The sequence below is a fragment of the Apium graveolens genome, chromosome 8 (assembly GCF_009905375.1).
Source record: "Apium graveolens cultivar Ventura chromosome 8, ASM990537v1, whole genome shotgun sequence".
Taxonomy (NCBI): domain Eukaryota; kingdom Viridiplantae; phylum Streptophyta; class Magnoliopsida; order Apiales; family Apiaceae; genus Apium; species Apium graveolens.
This window is the reverse complement of record NC_133654.1, coordinates 29,938,543-29,956,965: the sequence shown is the minus strand read 5'-3', so window position 1 is coordinate 29,956,965 and position 18,423 is coordinate 29,938,543. Positions and strand designations below refer to the sequence as shown.

General features: G+C 35.1%; 2 protein-coding genes across 2 annotated transcripts; both read right to left on the bottom strand.

Annotated features, from left to right (window-relative positions):
• Positions 1-5,579: 5,579 nt before the first annotated feature.
• Positions 5,580-7,483, bottom strand: LOC141676903 (6-phosphogluconate dehydrogenase, decarboxylating 3, chloroplastic-like). The gene has a single exon (XM_074482625.1). The coding sequence runs from the start codon at positions 7,263-7,265 to the stop codon at positions 5,796-5,798; it is 1,470 nt and encodes a 489-aa protein (XP_074338726.1). The 5' UTR covers positions 7,266-7,483; the 3' UTR covers positions 5,580-5,795.
• A 1,231-nt stretch (positions 7,484-8,714) lies between these two features.
• LOC141677274 (V-type proton ATPase subunit E-like) lies at positions 8,715-15,842 on the bottom strand. Its single transcript, XM_074483125.1, has 6 exons — positions 15,675-15,842; positions 15,497-15,597; positions 10,534-10,717; positions 9,678-9,862; positions 9,415-9,514; positions 8,715-9,211 (listed from the first exon to the last, which is right to left on the bottom strand). The coding sequence occupies exons 1-6, from the start codon at positions 15,774-15,776 to the stop codon at positions 9,176-9,178; spliced, it is 708 nt and encodes a 235-aa protein (XP_074339226.1). The 5' UTR covers positions 15,777-15,842; the 3' UTR covers positions 8,715-9,175.
• Positions 15,843-18,423: the final 2,581 nt, after the last annotated feature.

The window sequence follows — 18,423 nt, the reverse complement described above, 5'->3', positions numbered from 1 at the left end:
AGTTCTTTTGGGTGTTCTTTTTAGCTTCTGGATTCATCGTATTCAACTTTTTGTTAGGATAAACATAATAAATCAGAACAAGGAAATAAAAGTTATAATTTAGCCAAACAAAAAAACTACCAAACCACCAAGTTACCAACAGAACATGTAATAAGATATATTAGGAGCTTTAGAATTTCTTTTGGAGGCAAAAGTCATTATTTGGCTTCAATTGTTAACAGGGATAGTCAAGTAGCGATAGAACCAATTACAGACATAAATTACCTCCGATCCTCAACTGTCTTTTACAGTCACTGGAGTTGGAACTATACAGTTAGGCAAAAGTAGCCCCTCCAAGCCCCATCCTGTAGAGCGATCAATTATAGACATAGCGCATCATTCAGACGAGTACTTTAAAAAAAATGTTATGCCAAATCAAAGGGTGTTACTACCATCTTAAAGAATATTGGCACTTCATATCGCCGAAATATGTAAATGCAGCAAAAAGATTGCAACTTCATTTCCGAGGATTTCTACTTTTACACGGGAGTTTAACAAATAAAATTAGTGTATAATCATCAGAATCACAATTTCTAGTTTCCAGTGCACTTTTTCAAGAAAAAAGAGGAAGAAAGTAATAAGGCCTGGATGTATAACTGCACCACTGATATTTATACCATGTATAAATAAATCCGATCTCCCCAGAAAAAAGTCAACTCAAAGCAAAACATGATTTCCAACAAAATACTTGGCTAGTCTACCTGTTATAATATTTTAAGAAAAGCATGTAGATGATCAAACAGCCAAACTCAATCGCAAAAATCTCATATCCTCACGATTGAGTGAGGTTCAAACTTATGCAATATTACCCCTTATTTTTCAGAAACGGGTTGCTTCCAAGTGTTTATCTCCGAGCAAGCTCTGAAAAAGGGGCTGATGTACGCAGTCTTACCCTTATTTTTAAAGAACGGGAATGCCTAGTAAGTTTTTGAATCCATGATGTAATGGATAGTAAGTAGATACCTAAAAATCACGCCAATTACAATTGTCCAAGTTTTACTAGGTAAAGAGTATTTAATGCTTATAATGAACGGAGTAAAACTATGGTCATCGATTAAGATCGGTTTCATGCTTCTCAAGTTACCTTAGCATCAAGGACATGTATAACTATGCTCCTAATATCAAATTTATGGAGTAATCATTACCTTGGCAGTTTTACAGAACTAATAAAGCCCGTTGCACTAGTCATGTAAGCATCCAATAATCTATAATAGCAGAAACTAGTCTTAACAATATTTTGTAGAATAAATTATTTAAAATAAAACATGAAAACTGTAACACCCCAAATCCAAGGTCGTGAATTCGGGTTGTTACGATCACTTATTAATTAAATAATTCTCTTTTCACAATATTACTCGACCTTTTATTCAAACTCACACACACAGGTTATATGCTTGGAAACAGTATCAAATAAATCATCTCCACTTATCTACCTGACGGGGCTGACGCACAAAAAGCCTACAAAACTCACGAGCATTCCTTACCCGCCTACGGACAGCAGTCCTGGTCCGATCCATGCTGGTAGTCTGTTGTGATATGATATATAAAAGCGAGCATTATAGCTCAGCAAGGTATATATCCCCGTAATTAAGTATGTAAGGATAAATAAAAATAATAATTATACTTTGTATCTCCAAAGCGTTCTGAAAGTTTATATGCTTGTCAAATTTATAATATTCTTAAAATCAACTACAATAGTATATCCACTGGATACTTGTATTCATCTCTTTCTCAAAATCATTTTATACTCGTACTCATTTTATCTCAAAATCTCAAGATGTTACTCGAACCAAAATTCTCAAATGGGTGTGATATATATTCATCAACATCCCAATTTAAAACTCAGCCTTATTGGCAGATTTCTCAAATGGATTTGATATATAATCATCAATATCCTTGTTTAAAACTCAGCCTTATCGGCTCTCTGTTGTATATTTCACAACAGTTTTTCCAAAATGGAAGAAAGGGACTATACTGGAATAAACCACGTATCGATGATCAGCCGAATACGAAATTTTCTCTACTAGTAGAAGGAATACAAACCTAGCCGCCTTTGGGCTCATCAAGACACTACACGGTGGTTGCCCATTGTCGTGCAAGTCCGAAAGTCAATGGTCACATAGACCATATAACCGTACAATGCGCCACTCCGCGCTTGCATAATGCGCCACTCCGCACCTGGTCACTGTACGATACCACTCTGTGCCGGGCAAGCCACATTCCAGTCCCAAGACAATTATATCTTTTGCTCAAAATCCTTTTTCGAAGGAATAGGTCGTTTAAAGTTGACCTTAAATAAGATGATTTATTCATCACTTTTAACTCAATTGATCTTTGGGAGTTGTCGAAGTTTTGAATTTAAAATCATTTTCAAATCCCTATCTGTAGTAGGGTGCCACATATATTACTCACTTGTTCTTTATTGAACGAGAAAGCAAAACTCTTACGCTTCTAGACTAAGTTCCCTAAGGTTTTGATACGTTTCAAATGATTAATCTCTTTCAAGAGTTTTGAATAATTTAGAAAGTACCTTTGGGAACTATGTCTATTTTTAAATAAGTTTTTAGAAGTCCAAAGATATTAAATATCTAAGGTCTCATAATAATTTAAGAGGGATTCAATGAATTGATAAAATCTTATAAATAAAACATCTCTGTATAAGGTTCAATGAATTAATAAAAACCTTATATATAAAATATCTCTGAATATGGTTTAATGAATTGATAAAATCTTAAGTACAAAGTATTTCTAATTAAGGTTCAATGAATTAATAAAAAACCTTAAATACAAAATATTTCTGAATAAGGTCCAACGAATGGAGACACCTTAATCAAATAATCAAAACATGATTTGGTATCCTATAATTGCTCTTTGAATAGTTAAATCTTTATTAAATAACGTGAAATGATTTATAAACTATTCAGTATATTTTTAAATACTTTCTGGATATTTAATAAACCCTTAAGTATCGCTTTATAAAATAATCAAACAAGTAAGGGTGTCCCTTAAATGAATAAACCAATATTTCTCGAAGTTTAAGTCAAAATCTCAATCGTTCGCTTGATATATATATTACGCGAACGTACTTTGTTTATCGAAATAGAAATCTTTCGCGTCCGGCTCTCTCCGGAATTAAATCGTTATTAAAATATCCCCGACTCTCATTATCATATATTATATTTGAAATACGTTTCAATTTCTCATACTCGTGTAAAACGAAATTTGTTTTCGTAAACAATCGCATAATTCGTATGCATTGATATCATAGGCAAGCATATATATTTGAACTGTAAATCATGACATCAATATCACAACAGTATATATATAGCATGGATAGTATGAGATAGGGTTTCGAAAACTTGCCTCGAATAATCGAAGTGGTATGGTCTCTGGTGTTTGGTTGGCGATCTATAAACAAGAACCAACGGTCTAAGTTAGTACGCGATTAACATCTCGCTTTTATTAAGCAACTTTCGCAACTACTCAAGTATAACGAATCTCCGATCGTCACATTCTCAACACTTATATTCTCACTTTATAACATGCTCGAGTTTTGAAATCGATCGGTCGCTTTAGAAAGTCCATTTCGAGTTTTAAGCTCGAACGTGAGAAAACGCGCGTCAAAACTAGGTTTTTATGCGTTTCTCGCTTGCGCTTGCTTTACCAAAACATTTTTATAAAATCGAAAAATTAATATTTTCTCAAAATTCTTTTTAAACAGTCTTCTCTACTGTCATATCCATTTTCCATAATTTTTCCAGAATCTCGAAATTATTTTAAGTCCTTCAAAATCACCATGCAAGTGGACTTAAGTGCAGTTGGCTAATCGCAGAAATGTTTTACACTAAAACGACCATAACTCCTAAACCGTAAATCTCCTCATGATGATCTACACATGTATAGAAACTGCAAAACAAGATCTATCTAGTCATGGCCAGTGGTTTTCAAATTTTAACTATTTTCATGGCCGAATGTCCTGCAGAAAACAGATCAAGTGCAAAAATTCCAAAACTCAATTTCTACTACTTGATCTTAACACAATCACTACCTATAACCATCATAAACACAAGTACTTCTCAAGATCCACCCACATACACCTTATATGATCTATCTAGTACCACATACATGGATTACAACTCAACATCTCAAGCCTTTAGTAAGAACATAATCAATACAAACTCAAACAAACACAATCATTTGGATCTTAACACTACAACAAACATAACTCTTAAATCCAACCATAAAACCTTAAAGGGTTGAAAGTTATACCTTCTTGGATACTAGGAAGGTTAGTGCTAGGATGATTGAGGCTTGATTTGCTTAGAAAATACTTAGAAGGGCTAGATCCTTAAGAAACAAAACCAAGAAACAAGTTAGAATTTTGGAGTTACCTTTCAGCACCTCATTCAAACATTTTTATAAAATTGAAAAAAAATAATTTGAGGCTGAAATTTGGTACGAAACTTATTCATGATATAGAGAAGCTATGGTAAAAATTTCATGATATTTGAATGAGTATATTTTGAGTTATGAATTTTTCTTTCTCCCTTACTCAGAAAACCCGAACTGCTGGAATGAAAAATGGGAGAGCTTTAAGTGAGGGAAAAGAGGTTGTTTTCTTTTGTGGCTAAAGTGTGGGAGTGTATAATGAGTATATGGGATGTATGCAGCAGATTTGACAATAATTTGGCAAAGGTATGAGTTGGTTTAATTGTGTGGTGAAGTGAGAAAATGGAGAAGTATGGCTTGTGTACTTGTTTGTCTCCCATCACTATTCAACACTATTCCACTAACTATTCTAGTTAACTTATAATCATCTAGTTACACTCCTAACTACTAGTTAGGACTTGTTTATGCATGGCCAACTTGCATGATATTTAATTTCTCATTCGTTTATTTATCGTAAACGCAATCGTCGTTCCATTCCGATAGTTTCCACGTATAACGACTTGTTTCGTAGCGATTTCTTTTATCGCTTATAATCCTATAACCAATTCCATTCCTTCTCTTGATCATAGAAACACCTTGATATATTATTTATTTCACGTAGTATTCCCGGTTCTACGCCATTCTTTACGGATACGAAAACACGTAGTATAATCGTGAATCTTCGAATTCTGTCGGCTTTTACATTCACTTATTTTCCTCGATAAACAAGAATGATCTCGGATTCTCAAAATTCCACTATTCATTTTATGATGATCCCCATACGTATTACTTGATCAGCTCATGTTACTATTCACAGAAGTTTTAAAATATTACAAAAATCAGGGTTCTTACAAAAACTACAAAAACCACTTGCAAAGTTCATTGAACGAAGATATGTGGCCAAATAGGGTACCAATATTCCTTAGGTTGACAAAAGAGAAAAGGGTACCAAAAGGACATTGTGTGCTTAATATTTTATAGAACAACAATCATAGCATTACTTTCAAAAATTGGGTTCTTGACATTGCTGTCCCTCGTGCTATTATCAAAAACAGATCAATACAAAAGCAATGCTGATAAGTTTGTTAAAAGGGTTTTCAAAGATCATGTGATGGACAACAATGGAACTAACATCTGCATATATCAAACGCATGTAATTCCTCATAAAACATGCACCACTTATTAAAACAGAAGCTAACACAGTGAGGCAAAACAACAATTGTCATTCCTAAAAGAAGGATATCCTCAACATGTTATGAAATTCAAATTCAGATTGAAACATCAAAAACTTTGGGCAATACGCAACTAACTGATGATACAAGGAGTCCTCATTTGAGTGCAGCAACCCTGCTACCACTCTTGCGAGCAAGCTTTGTCCACTCCGTATGAAATGCTCCAGGACGATCAACCCTCTCATAGGTATGTGCCCCGAACAAATCCCTCTGAGCTTGAACAAGGTTAGCAGGAAGTCTGGCACGCCTATAGGTGTCAAAATACGAAAGACTAGCACACATTCCTGGAATGCTAACCCCAGCAGCAATAGCCAAACCCACAACTCTCCTCCAGGCCTTCTCCCTCTGCACCATCTCCCTAGCAAAGTCAGGATCCACCAACAAGCTAGCTAAATTAGGGTTCCTCTGATACGCAATCTTAATCCTATCCAAAAACACAGCTCTAATAATACACCCACCTTTCCAAATCCTAGCCAATTCCCCGAAATTCAAATTCCAACCCTTCTCATCACTCTTCGCCCTCAACAAATTCATCCCTTGCGCATAACTACAAATTTTAGAAGCATACAACGCCTGCCTCACATCATCAATCAACCTCTTCTTATCAACCGAACTCTTCACTCCTACAATCCCACTATAAACCTCAGAAGCAGCCTCCCTCTCCTCCTTCAACCCACTCAAGAACCTCCCATCCAAAGAAGCAGCAATTGTCGGAACAGCTACAGACAACTCCGCTGCCTGCTGAACCGTCCACTTCCCAGTCCCTTTCATCCCCGTCTTATCCAAAACCTTATCAACCAACTCTCCTTCCCCACCCTCATCCTTAACCTTAAAAATATCAGCGGTAATCTCAATCAAAAAACTCTCCAACTCCCCCCTATTCCACTCATCAAAAATCTCCGCAAGCTCCTCATTACTCAACCCCCCAACATTCTTCAACACATCATACGCCTCTGAAATCAACTGCATATCTCCATACTCAATCCCATTATGAACCATCTTAACAAAATTCCCCGACCCCCCTTCGCCAATATACGTAACACAGGGCCCATCCTCCACCTGAGCAGCCACTTTCTCCATAATATCCTGAACATTCCCATAAGCCTGTTGGGACCCACCAGGCATCAAAGAAGGTCCATTTCTTGCACCCTCTTCACCACCAGAAACCCCCATCCCCAAATAAAGCAACCCATTACTCTTAGCTTCAATGATCCTCCTCTCCGTATTCTCGTACCACTCATTCCCACCATCAATTATAGTATCACCAGGCTCCATATGAGCTGATAAAGCCTCAATTGTTTGGTCAACAGGAGCTCCAGCCTTAACCAAGATGATAACAGATCTGGGTTTTTTCAAAGACAACACGAAATCTTTGGGATTGTAATGCCCAGTCAGAGGTAGTTGACCTTCATTCTGAGCTCGATCTACTGTCTCATCAACTTTCGAGATAGTTCGATTGTAAACAGAGATTGGGAACCCTTTTTCAGCGATGTTGAGGGCTAGGTTTTGACCCATTACAGCAAGGCCTGCGAGGCCTATGCGAGAGACAGCAGCAGAGGCTTCCATGGAGAGAAAAATGAGGAAGAGAGTTGAAGATTTAGAGTGCAGACAAGGTGTTTGATGAAATGTCTAAGAGGGTTTTTTATATAGGATAGAGAGGGTGTATAGGTGAGGAGAAGTGGCGGACTCGTCGAGGATGCGAAAGGGTGAACTCGTTTGGAATGAGTGACCCCGTTAATGTATGAGAGGGTGTCTTATTGGCTTACGATTCAACGGTTAACTAACAACGATGATTCCTAGGTCGTTTCCTTAGCCTACTCATTTTTTTACCTTATTACTGCCCCCTCACCTAATTTCTTTTGTGCTAGATTTGAACATGAAATTGCTAACTTTCCCAAAATTGTTTATAAATATACACACGTTAACAAATTAAATCATGCCAAAAAATTTGTCACATCATTCGTAAAAGGTTTATAAACAAATTCCGAATACCTAGCAGGTTACATAATTTCCTTATTCTTCAAGTTTTGAAATGGCTAATAATGTTTACTTCCTTTTCTTTTATTTTTTTTCAGAATAAAAAATGCTCACATATAAGTCTAGTTTCTTTTCGTTACTTTCAATTAAACCAAAAAAAAAATAAACTTACCAATTCTTTTCAAATTAATGATAATAAATGTTGACATAAAAAAACAAATTTTTGAAAGAAGCTTTTAATATTTCATGAATGAAATTAAAAGAGAAATTTTAATTAATATAGGTGTCTTCATTTGCTATTAGTACAAAGATTCGCACGTAAATTGGAATGTTAAATAACAGAGGTCATGTCATCACCCATATTTTATTAAGAAAAAACAACTGTAATATTCTAGCACTAACATTTGTGCTAATCAGCAATGTTTATCATTTTTCAGAGTTTCATACGACGGTACGCAAAAGTTTTGTAATGAATGGTAAATTGGTAATTACTTCATGATTCTTATCTAAATAAACACATGCCAAATGATCTTGTACTTTGATATATTGAGCAGTTTGAAATGAACTTGGGATATAATTAGCAAACTAACGATTTAAAATCGATGTGTGAGAATGCATTACCAATAGCAAGACAACCACCAGCGAAAGAACGACGGAAAAAGGAGTATAGAAACACTTGGGGGATGGCAGCTAAAGGAGCCCGCTTAACGAAAATCGGAACCACAATTTCATGCATTAATATTTGGATTAGTAATTTTGCTATATGAAATGAGAATCCCGTTCCTTCAATGTGGGTAAATCATACCATCCCCGCCCCTTATGGTTTCATACCATTCCCATTCCCATTCCCAATCCATTTACCCCATTCCCGAACCCGATTCCCACCCACCATCCAAATGCACCCTTGAATTTTGAATTTGATAAGTAAATCCAATGCAAACCAAACCCCAAACACAAACATATTTGCACTTCAACCGTATTTGCAAGACTTTCGTGCCTAGGAAAGAAATTTCCTGTGTTGCACCCACACTTCCGATGTAAGCTACATAATGTTTTATTTTTGCAACCATTGAATAAATTGCAGTCATGGTCCAAACGTACAGAAAGCTGTTCACCAGCAAGTTTATGATACATTCACCCATTGTGATAGGCTGATCTGCATCAACAGGTTTAGCTGGACTTTATTACATACTATTATTACTCACAAAAATTGAGTGTTCTGCTATGCCAGTCTTATCCAAACCAAAAGAAATCAAACAATACAATACCCAGATATCCCGCTCCTAGGGTGTTGGAGCGCAAAATGTACAAACCATATTCGACAACAAATGAAAGCATTTTAAGAAAAATGAAGTTTGATATACATGACCAATAACTAAGATGAGATTCTGTGGCCGACATATAGCTAAAATCCCTCATTACCAGGCTTATAAACAACAGCAATTAAGCATTTTGACAGCTTTAGCAAACAGTTTCATACATACACGTATGTCAAATCATCATGCAGCAATCTGACCGAAAAGGTGCTTGCGAATCTGCAATAACAAGAATAGATGGAAAATGTAGACCGTAAATATCAACACAAGAAATTTCTCCAGTAGCCTATCCATGACAAAATATAGTGAAGAAACAAGAAATTTACTAATGCAAATAAGTAAAAACTAATTTAATCTCCAGAAAGTTTCTGAAGATATGACATGTTTCTGAAGATATGACAGTACCAAGTTGACATAACTACCTCAGGAAGTTTACTGCGGAACAGAACATCCAATCTAGCATCAAGGGTGTTTTCGATTACAATTTTTCCATCTCTTGAAGCCATCACAATACCTCCAGAGCTAAACATATCACCAGGAAAAAACATTGAAATGTATTCTTAATATTTTAGAATGTCAAACTATGCCCAGATAAAAACGAACATGATGAGACAATAAAAAAAAGCACAAATGACTAGCCATGTGCCGTTAGTAAGCTACTTAGTTGTCTATAATGCATATATACCACGAAGGACCATGAGTTGAAGGAGATGGTGGGAGGTGGACATCATCAACAATAATCTCAGGCTGATGAACTTTAGCTTTTTTTGCATATTCCTCCTTTGCTGAATCCAAAACAGACTCCAACATCTTGATATCATCTTTACGACAGCGCAACAGAACTGCAGGCTCTTTTAATCTGAGTAAACACTGAAATATAGATAGATATTACTAGGAGCAAGGGACGTGATAAACTTCGAAAATCAAGGAGCAGTTAACAAATGCTTCACAACCATATATGCGCTAGCTTAATAGACTAGCAACTTAAATAACTCCAAACCCAGAGTAAAAGGAATTTTTTGAAGATATATATAGACCTACACTAGCTAAATAATTGGGCTTATGACAACTCCAGCTTCATTAGGTAAACTCAACATAAACGAAAATTACTTTCACCGTATGTTTAAAAAGACATAACATTTATTCTAAAAGAGAGTAGTATGACAATGATAGGTAATACCTAACAAGTACCGTTAAATTTCTTTAATGAATAGTAGGGACCAGAAAACCTTATTTAATAACTTAATTGATTCAAAAAACAACCGGTAACTCTTATGTTGCGACTCAGAAAAAATATGAATTCCCTGAGGTTATTAATTTATCAATTATCAATTCAACTGAGGTTATTAATTTATCAATTATCAATTTACCTGAGGTTATTACTTAATCGATTATCAATTTATCAAGGCACTACTACGTCCATCTAAATTTACATAATTTTCGAACATAGGTTGCTAAAAGATAACTCATTTCACAATTTTTGCAGATTTTCCGGTGATCTTAAACATGTCTCTTTAAGGGAAGAATTGAGGTCATATTACCTGTACTACAAGAGCTTTCATGAGTCCTTGATAATCATGGTGGAGATGTAAGTGGTGGTGGTGCGAGTCATGGTGGCTCACTTTCAAGAGCTCCTGTGATGCTGCCTCCTTCATGGCATTAACCAAGTCATCTTGTGCTTGGAGAACCTTGATACGAGAAGCATTAAGCTGCATAGAATACTCACTAGAACATAAAATATAATCAGATTATGTGAATTATTTATACGAAGAGTAAATATGTCCAAAGCTTTTAATTTTAATTTATAATACGCTAAGCACATAGTTTCTTATGTATGAAGCATGATCCATTAAAGCTTAAAAAATATCGCATTGTCATAATGTAGGGTGAAACAGCTAAGCTACTTCCTTTTTAGCAAGTACAGCTAAACCCCTATACATGAATAATCTCGGTACTAATTAATTTTATTAATTAATTAATCAGGATTATTAATTTATTGAAGCTAAAAAACACTGAATATATAATGTTGGGACGAATTTTTAAAAAAAAAAACGTAAGTTGTATATCAAATACCTTGAAGGGGTTCATATGCCATCTCATCTACTACATAGAGTAGTACAAAAAATAGGTAACAAAATTTGGATTGCAAAAAACATTTCAATGTTAATTATCTTCAAAATAACTTAAAATGTAGTCATCAGGACTATCATATGGCTACAACTAGATAAGTATCCTGATGTTTTGCAATTTGCAAAGTATCAGGGTGTGTCATAAAGTGCCCATTTGGAAAATCTTAAAATCAGTAACTTATTACTTAAAATGAGTAAGTGTCTTGCAACTAATAAGTAGATTAATCTTTATAGATTATATAGGTGTTTTAATAATTTTACTTAAAAGTCAGAATTTTTTTACTTAAATGAACTAAAATTTATAATTTTTAATATAATTATCTTAATTCGTGAATTTTAAATTAGATTAACATTTAAAAACATATTTTTTTCTAAACTAAAGTTAATAAAAAACAAAAAAATCAAATTAAATTGAGAAAAAAGTACGTAACTACTAACATTCAACTTATCAGCTCTAAATTGAACTTATAAGTTAGGTCTAAGTCGACAAACACTACTCGATTAGCTGTTACGGACTTATAAGTCGGCTCGACTTATAAGCCCGCCGACTTATAAGCCCATGCCAAATAGGCCTAGAATTTGTTTTCATAGGCTATCTTTGTACAACCACTAGTCTATGCCATTTATTTTTCAAAACATTTTCTTTTAATGTAATTCAAATATTATTGTAATGCAACACTATATAGAGTTCACTTACTTCCAAATAGAAATATAAACGGTACTGATAGATTAGATTGAAAATGAATACATGAGCCCCCTTCATGTTTTCACTTTTTTATGTACTTATTTTTAAGCCAGTTTCCACAACTCAAGGAAAAAGACAACTTTCTCATTTTATTTATATACTTATCCTTGAGTGCTGATACTAAAGAAAAGAAACTGATCATGAATTTCACCCGAGACAACAAAATCCAATATATAAAGGCCTCAATACCTTGAAATATTGACACCAAATTAAGTAAAATCACTTCTAATAGTACCACTAATTTTCTGAATATATCAATATGAATCAACTACCTATGGTCCTATTTCCACATTTTTTAGTGTAGGAACAAAGACCTTCGCAAGATACCCCACACTAAAATATAAGTCTCACTCTTTTGAACAATTCATAAGATAAGGAGCTTCATGTGCTTATTATAAATTTTTTAATTTCAAAGGTAGTTCGGTGTCACGATGACTCTTACCCACACATTTTATGGTAGTTCTAAACTTATCAATAAAGCGGTCATCCTCCTCTTGATTTTTCCAATTATACACTCTATTTAATTGCGAGTTGAGTGCAATTACCACACAAACAATAACAAAATTTATTTTGAATGGTTTGACATTTCCTACCAAAATCACTCCTTTCTTGTTCGATTCATTATCGAACTTCTAACTTACCACTTATTGAAAGAAAACTTCTCTAAAGAGAACTTCTCAACAACTTCCTCTTTACTTTTAAGTATATATACATTGGAATACAACGTTTCATGATCCAGAAAAGTAAAAACATCATTTTTACGTATATTCTTCTATGTATTAAATTTGAATGTCGGTGATATTCATTTGGACATGAGATAATAACGGAATTCATGTTACCTCTGCAAGTACAACACTTGTCATTCACACTATTTCTATGTAGCTTCGGTTTTAATTTATTTAATTCTACGCCTTGTATCAAAATCTAGCATTCCATTAATTAAGAATTGAGACCCACGAGCATATAAGCAAAAGATATTCATTTCATTCAAATCACATGCAAAAGAGATTAATTTTATTCCAATCATATTTTGTCGTTAAGACTTTAAGCTTATTATCCCACGAGTTCCATAGCAACTGCTAACAAACACATCAAACTTAATCAAAATCACTTTCAATATAAGAAACTCAAAAAGAGGATGAATTACGTATTTATTAAAAAAACCAGATTGGTTCTTGCGAAACATATGTTTTAAACCCCACCACAGCTCGACTTAACTTGATTCACTTTAAGAGAGTGTGTGCCTATAGATTAGAGTATTCTGTAATCTCTTCCACCATGTTAGCTTCTCTTCTTCACTTCTTTGGAAGTTTCTCGAAGTTGAAACACTTTCTTTGGAAATTCCGAGTCCTCCAAATTTTACCTTTTGGACCCATCTTAGATCCTTTCTCAACATTGTTAGCCACTTTTCCCGTATTTTTCTTCTTGAGCTTGATACCGCAACCTTTCTTGACAATATTTTCCTTAAAAACTACACTAAAATTATTTCTAGATCTTTTGTTATTCTCTTCGATGTGAAGCCTAAGAATCAATTCCTCCATACTCATCTCATTTCGCTTATGCTTGAGGCGATTCTTAAATTCAATCCATCCATAAGGCAACTTCTCAATAATAGCAGCTACCTGAAAAGACTCACACATGACCATTCCTTTAGCATGAATTTCATGAATGATCACTTGAAGCTCTTGAACTTGACTAATCACAGTCTTGGAATCCACCATCTTGTAGTCCAAGAACTGGCCCACAATACATATCTTTGCACCAGCATACTTAGTTCCATAATAATGGTCCAAGGAATCCCATAGTTCCTTTGATGTCTTTTTTGAGCTATACATATCGTATAGCGAGTCAACAAGGCAATTCAAAACATAATTCTTACAAAGATAATCAGAATTATTCCAAGCATCAACAACCATCTGAGTTTGTTGGCTGCTTTTAGCAGCGGGTCCCTCCTCTTTTATGAATCGCGACAAGTTCAACGTGGTCAAATAAAACAACATCTTTTGTTGCCAACATGTGAAGTTCGAGCCATCAAACTTCTCCGGTTTCTCAGCATGGTTCGAAAGAACTAAAGTTGTGGGCACAACTGGATAAACCTGAGAAATATGTAGCATACAAGGAGCTTGCTGGCCCACAATCGTTGCTTCACAAGCATCGTATGAGCTAGGATTTATATCACCCACAACAGTTGCTTGTTGAACACTTATTGTGTCAGGGTTTACAGCATGATGACCCACAATCATTGCTCCCTGAGCACCCGATAGGTTGGGTTCTACCGTACCCACAATCATTGCTCCATGAGCACCCAATGGGTCAGGGTTCACGGCCTGCTGCCCCAAAACCATTGCTCCTTGAGCACCTGAAGGGTTAAGGTTTACAGGCTGCTGACCCTCAAATGTTGCTCCTTGAGCACACACGGCCAATCGACCTAAAACTGTTAGATCAACCGACACACTGGGGTTTACCAGTGAGTGAACCACAACCTTTGCTCCTTGAGCATAAGGCGCATTAGGGTTTACAGTAGGCTGACCCAAAACTGTTGCTACTTGAACACCTGGTGCGTCAGGGTTTACACCCAGCTCTTGAGCACCCGAAGGGTTAAGGTTTACAGCCTGTTGACCCTCAAATGTTGCTCCTTGAGCACACACGGCCAATTGACCTACAACTGTTAGATCAACCGACTTAGGATTTACATGTGAGTGACCCACAACCTTTACTCCTTGAGCACAAGGCGCGTTAGGGTTTACAGTTGGCTGACCCAAAAGCGTTGCTACTTGAGCAATTGGCACATTAAGTTTTCGCGCGTTATTTACGACACTATCCATAACAGTTGGACGAAATCTGTTCAATAGAACAAACTGTGTAATTAGTCTGCCCTAGGTTTGTTTTACAAACTATATAAATATATGCACAACAACACATATGAAACCAGCAACAAAAAATTCAACAAATAAAACAGATACAAGACCATACAACAGAAGTGAAAAATACTGTATAGCATAGATCTAAAACATTTAACATATAGTGGAAAGAACATATTAAATCAAATAGTGATCAAACTAATTGAGAAGAGAACACAAAAGAATTATTTATTTAACATGGGAGTCCTAAGAAGGACGAAATTGTACTCAGTAATTTTGTCACAATGTTCAAAAAACTATGTTCCGTTTTAGACAAAAAGGAGTCATAATGTCTTCATCTGAACTATCCTCATTAAGATCTTTCACTTTATTTCAACTAATTATGTAGCAACTTCATTGTCAGGTAATTTTACAATATACAAAGCTAAGTTTACTTTCAAGTAAAACTCACTATTTCTGTGTGAAAATGTTCCAGAACCATGGTATACAACACTCTGGCCATGTCAATTTCGACTTAAATTGACTACACAAATCTCTCTCCCCCTTCATAACCTCACATTATTTTCACTAAAGCATGTTTTCACTTCCCGTAAACTTAAGATAACAGACATTTTTACTCAAGGCTGTTTTCACATTCCGTAAACTTAAGACAACAGAAAAACATCCGCCACTCACATTATGGGGACCAAACTAAGTAAAACAAATCAAAATACGCACATCAAGTTACTTATCCATCCGCAATAAATCAAATACGCATAAATACACATACATCTTTTTACGAACATCGACTTGCTTCTCCTTCCGCTCATACTCCTGCCTGATCTTCTTCTTCTCCGCTTCAACTATTTGCAACTTCTCGATATTGAATTCCTACACAATTACACACACTACACTATAAAAACACATAATTAGGCATAATTAATTAATATAATTAAAAAATGTTGTACCTCTTCAGCGGAAACAGAGATCTCATTGGCCTTCTCTTCGGCTTCTTGCCTGATAAATCGGACCATCTGCTGGATCTGACGGGAGACATCGACGTCGTTCATTTTTTCCGATCTGAAAATTGGAGACTTATCGACGAGTGGTTGATTGGAGTATTATTTGTGGAGAGGGTGTGTTTGGGACTGTTTATATACGATATTATAAGTGGTTTTATTACTGAAAGCTCCCCGTAAGTTTAGGGTTATTACAAAATTAACTTTAAGAATTTTTTTTTGCCAACAAATTTGTCTTTAAAAACGGAGTAGGTGTGGTGTGGTGTTATTTTAGTAACGAACTGGATGAAAAGGGGGTTGATGTTAGAATCAGAGAGTATTTATTAGTTTGGAAAGAAAGTTTTAAGTATTTGGGATTTATGATTCATAAAGATGATAAGATAAATGTGAATGTTATTCATCATATCTAATCCGGATGGTTAAAGTGCAGGGTTGCTTCATGTGTATTGTGTGATAAAAAAAATTATAATAAAATTAAAAAGAAGATTTTATCGAATAGCGATTATACCAGCTTTGTTGTATGAGGCGGAATGTTAAGCGGTAAAGAAGGCCCAAGAACAACGATTAGATGTAGCAGAAATGAGGATGTTGCGCTGGATTTGTGGTTGCGCCGTTAGATAGATTGCCGATTGATTTTTTTCAGAAGGCAATTACGAGTTGTATCTATAATAAAAAAAAATAAGGGAAGGTAGACTACGATGGTTTGGATATGTACGGAGGAGACATATATCGGCCATAGTGAGTAAAGTTGAAGGTTTAGTGTTGTCGGGTGCAAGAAGGAAAGGAAAACCGAGAAGAACTTGGGAAAACATACTTTAGTTATATTTTTATTTTTTAAAACCTTCGAGGAGATATGTTATTAGATAGAAGGACTTTGAGGCGTCGAATTAGAGTGGTTAATTAACTTATAGGATATATTGATCTTGTATTTTGATGTATTAGTAGCATATAGTGTCAATTTATTCATTTATTTTTATTCTGTTAATGTGTTTAATTCTATTATTATTGTATTCCGGGTTTTATACATTTTTGACACTAATCATTTTTTGGTAGATCGAATGTCTTGTCTTTTTGAACAGGAAGTCATTTGATTTACAAGGCAGAAGTTCTGCGAGTGTTCTTAAGAAAGATTAAGTTGAAGATATCAAAAGATTTTATGTGAGATAAAAGTGACTATAAACAGTCACTATTCGGTATTATGTATTGTATCTTTTTTTATAGTTATATTCCATATTTACACATGTTCACACACAATCTGTGGGTCTTTTGGAAAACAACCTATTCATTCTTTTGAATGGGGGGATGGCTGTGTACATCATACCCTCCCCAGACCCTGCTTTTGCGGGATATACCGGGTACGTTTAGTTTGGTTTGGTTATGTAATAACGGTAAAAAAAATATAAAAATGTAATACTTCATTTGTGTTATTTTATATAAGGTCCTTTTCTTTTCATTTTTATTTCAGAAAGAATGAACTTTTAAAATTATCATAATCACATATTAATACATTCATATATCAAATAATTTCTACATGATATTATTTATTTGACAATGTGCATATACACGTCACCTTATACATACTTTACCTTATAAACTATCTATGTAAATGTCCATGTCCCGTATTTGTAGCCGTGTTTTTTAATTTTTCAAAAGTGAAAACCTTTTTTGAATTTTAAACGGAGAGAGATGAATGTTGGGCTTTTGCTAAACATGCCTAATTCCACATTAATATGAAATTGTCATCTTTGGGCCGAGTCCGCACAGATTTATTTTTGGGCACATCGCAAAATGCCTCATTCTAATGGGCTTATATGACTGCTCATATACTATCAATCTGCCCCTCCCACAAACGATGTGGGACAACTCCTAACAATCACCCTTTCACACATTGGGCTCGACACTTATCGGATTTGCCTCCTGATTCTGTGATTTGGCTCCCCTTAATACATACAAGAAGTCCATCTGGTTATCTACTCCCCCCAGACCCATACTGGACGGTCCACTTGCTTCCTCATTAAGCTCATCCCGGGATAGTCCATTTGTCGCTTTCTAGGTCCATTATGGAGCCCACATGAGCTTGTTATGGACCGTTATACCCTTAGCTCTGATATGATACCACTTGTTGGGCTTTTATTGAGCAGACCTAATTCCACATTAGTATGATATTATCCGTTGTGGGTCGAGCCCACATGGGTTTATTTTGGGTCACTCCCAAAAGGCCTCATACTAATGAAGTTCGTTGGCTGCTTATGTTCTAACAATTTGCCCCTCCCAAAATGATGTGGGACAACTCTAAACAATGTTAGATATATTTGATAATGTCATGTCTAATATGATTTATGTTTAATTTTCAGATCTTACTTAAACAGGACAAATCAGTACTTAACTGAAATCAGTACTTATACTGAAGTCAGAACTTAAGTCATCAGTACTTAAGGTTCAGGAGATATTTATCAGAAGATAATATCAGGACTTAAAGGAAATATTCAGATAAGGAAGACAGCTAATTTACAGGAAGAGAAGATCTAGACAAACGTAAGAAGAGATATGCATGAAGAAGGAATTCCGTGAAGAATGGAATACTTGGAAGAAAACATATCTGATTGATATATTTTAGGAAGCAGAATTATATTCCATATCAATTAGCGATTATCTTATAACTATGTAGTATATAAACACACACATAGGGTTTACACTA

Excerpts from the sequence above, each read along its gene's own strand:
- LOC141677274 (XM_074483125.1), bottom strand. The coding sequence starts at position 15,776 with ATGAACGACGTCGATGTCTCCCGTCAGATCCAGCAGATGGTCCGATTT. Across the intron at positions 9,515-9,677 it reads TCAACTCATGGTCCTTCGTG|CTCTGGAGGTATTGTGATGG; the intron begins GTATATATGCAT and ends TGATATGTTTAG. Across the intron at positions 9,212-9,414 it reads TCCGCAGTAAACTTCCTGAG|ATTCGCAAGCACCTTTTCGG; the intron begins GTAGTTATGTCA and ends TTGTTATTGCAG.
- LOC141676903 (XM_074482625.1), bottom strand. The coding sequence starts at position 7,265 with ATGGAAGCCTCTGCTGCTGTCTCTCGCATAGGCCTCGCAGGCCTTGCT.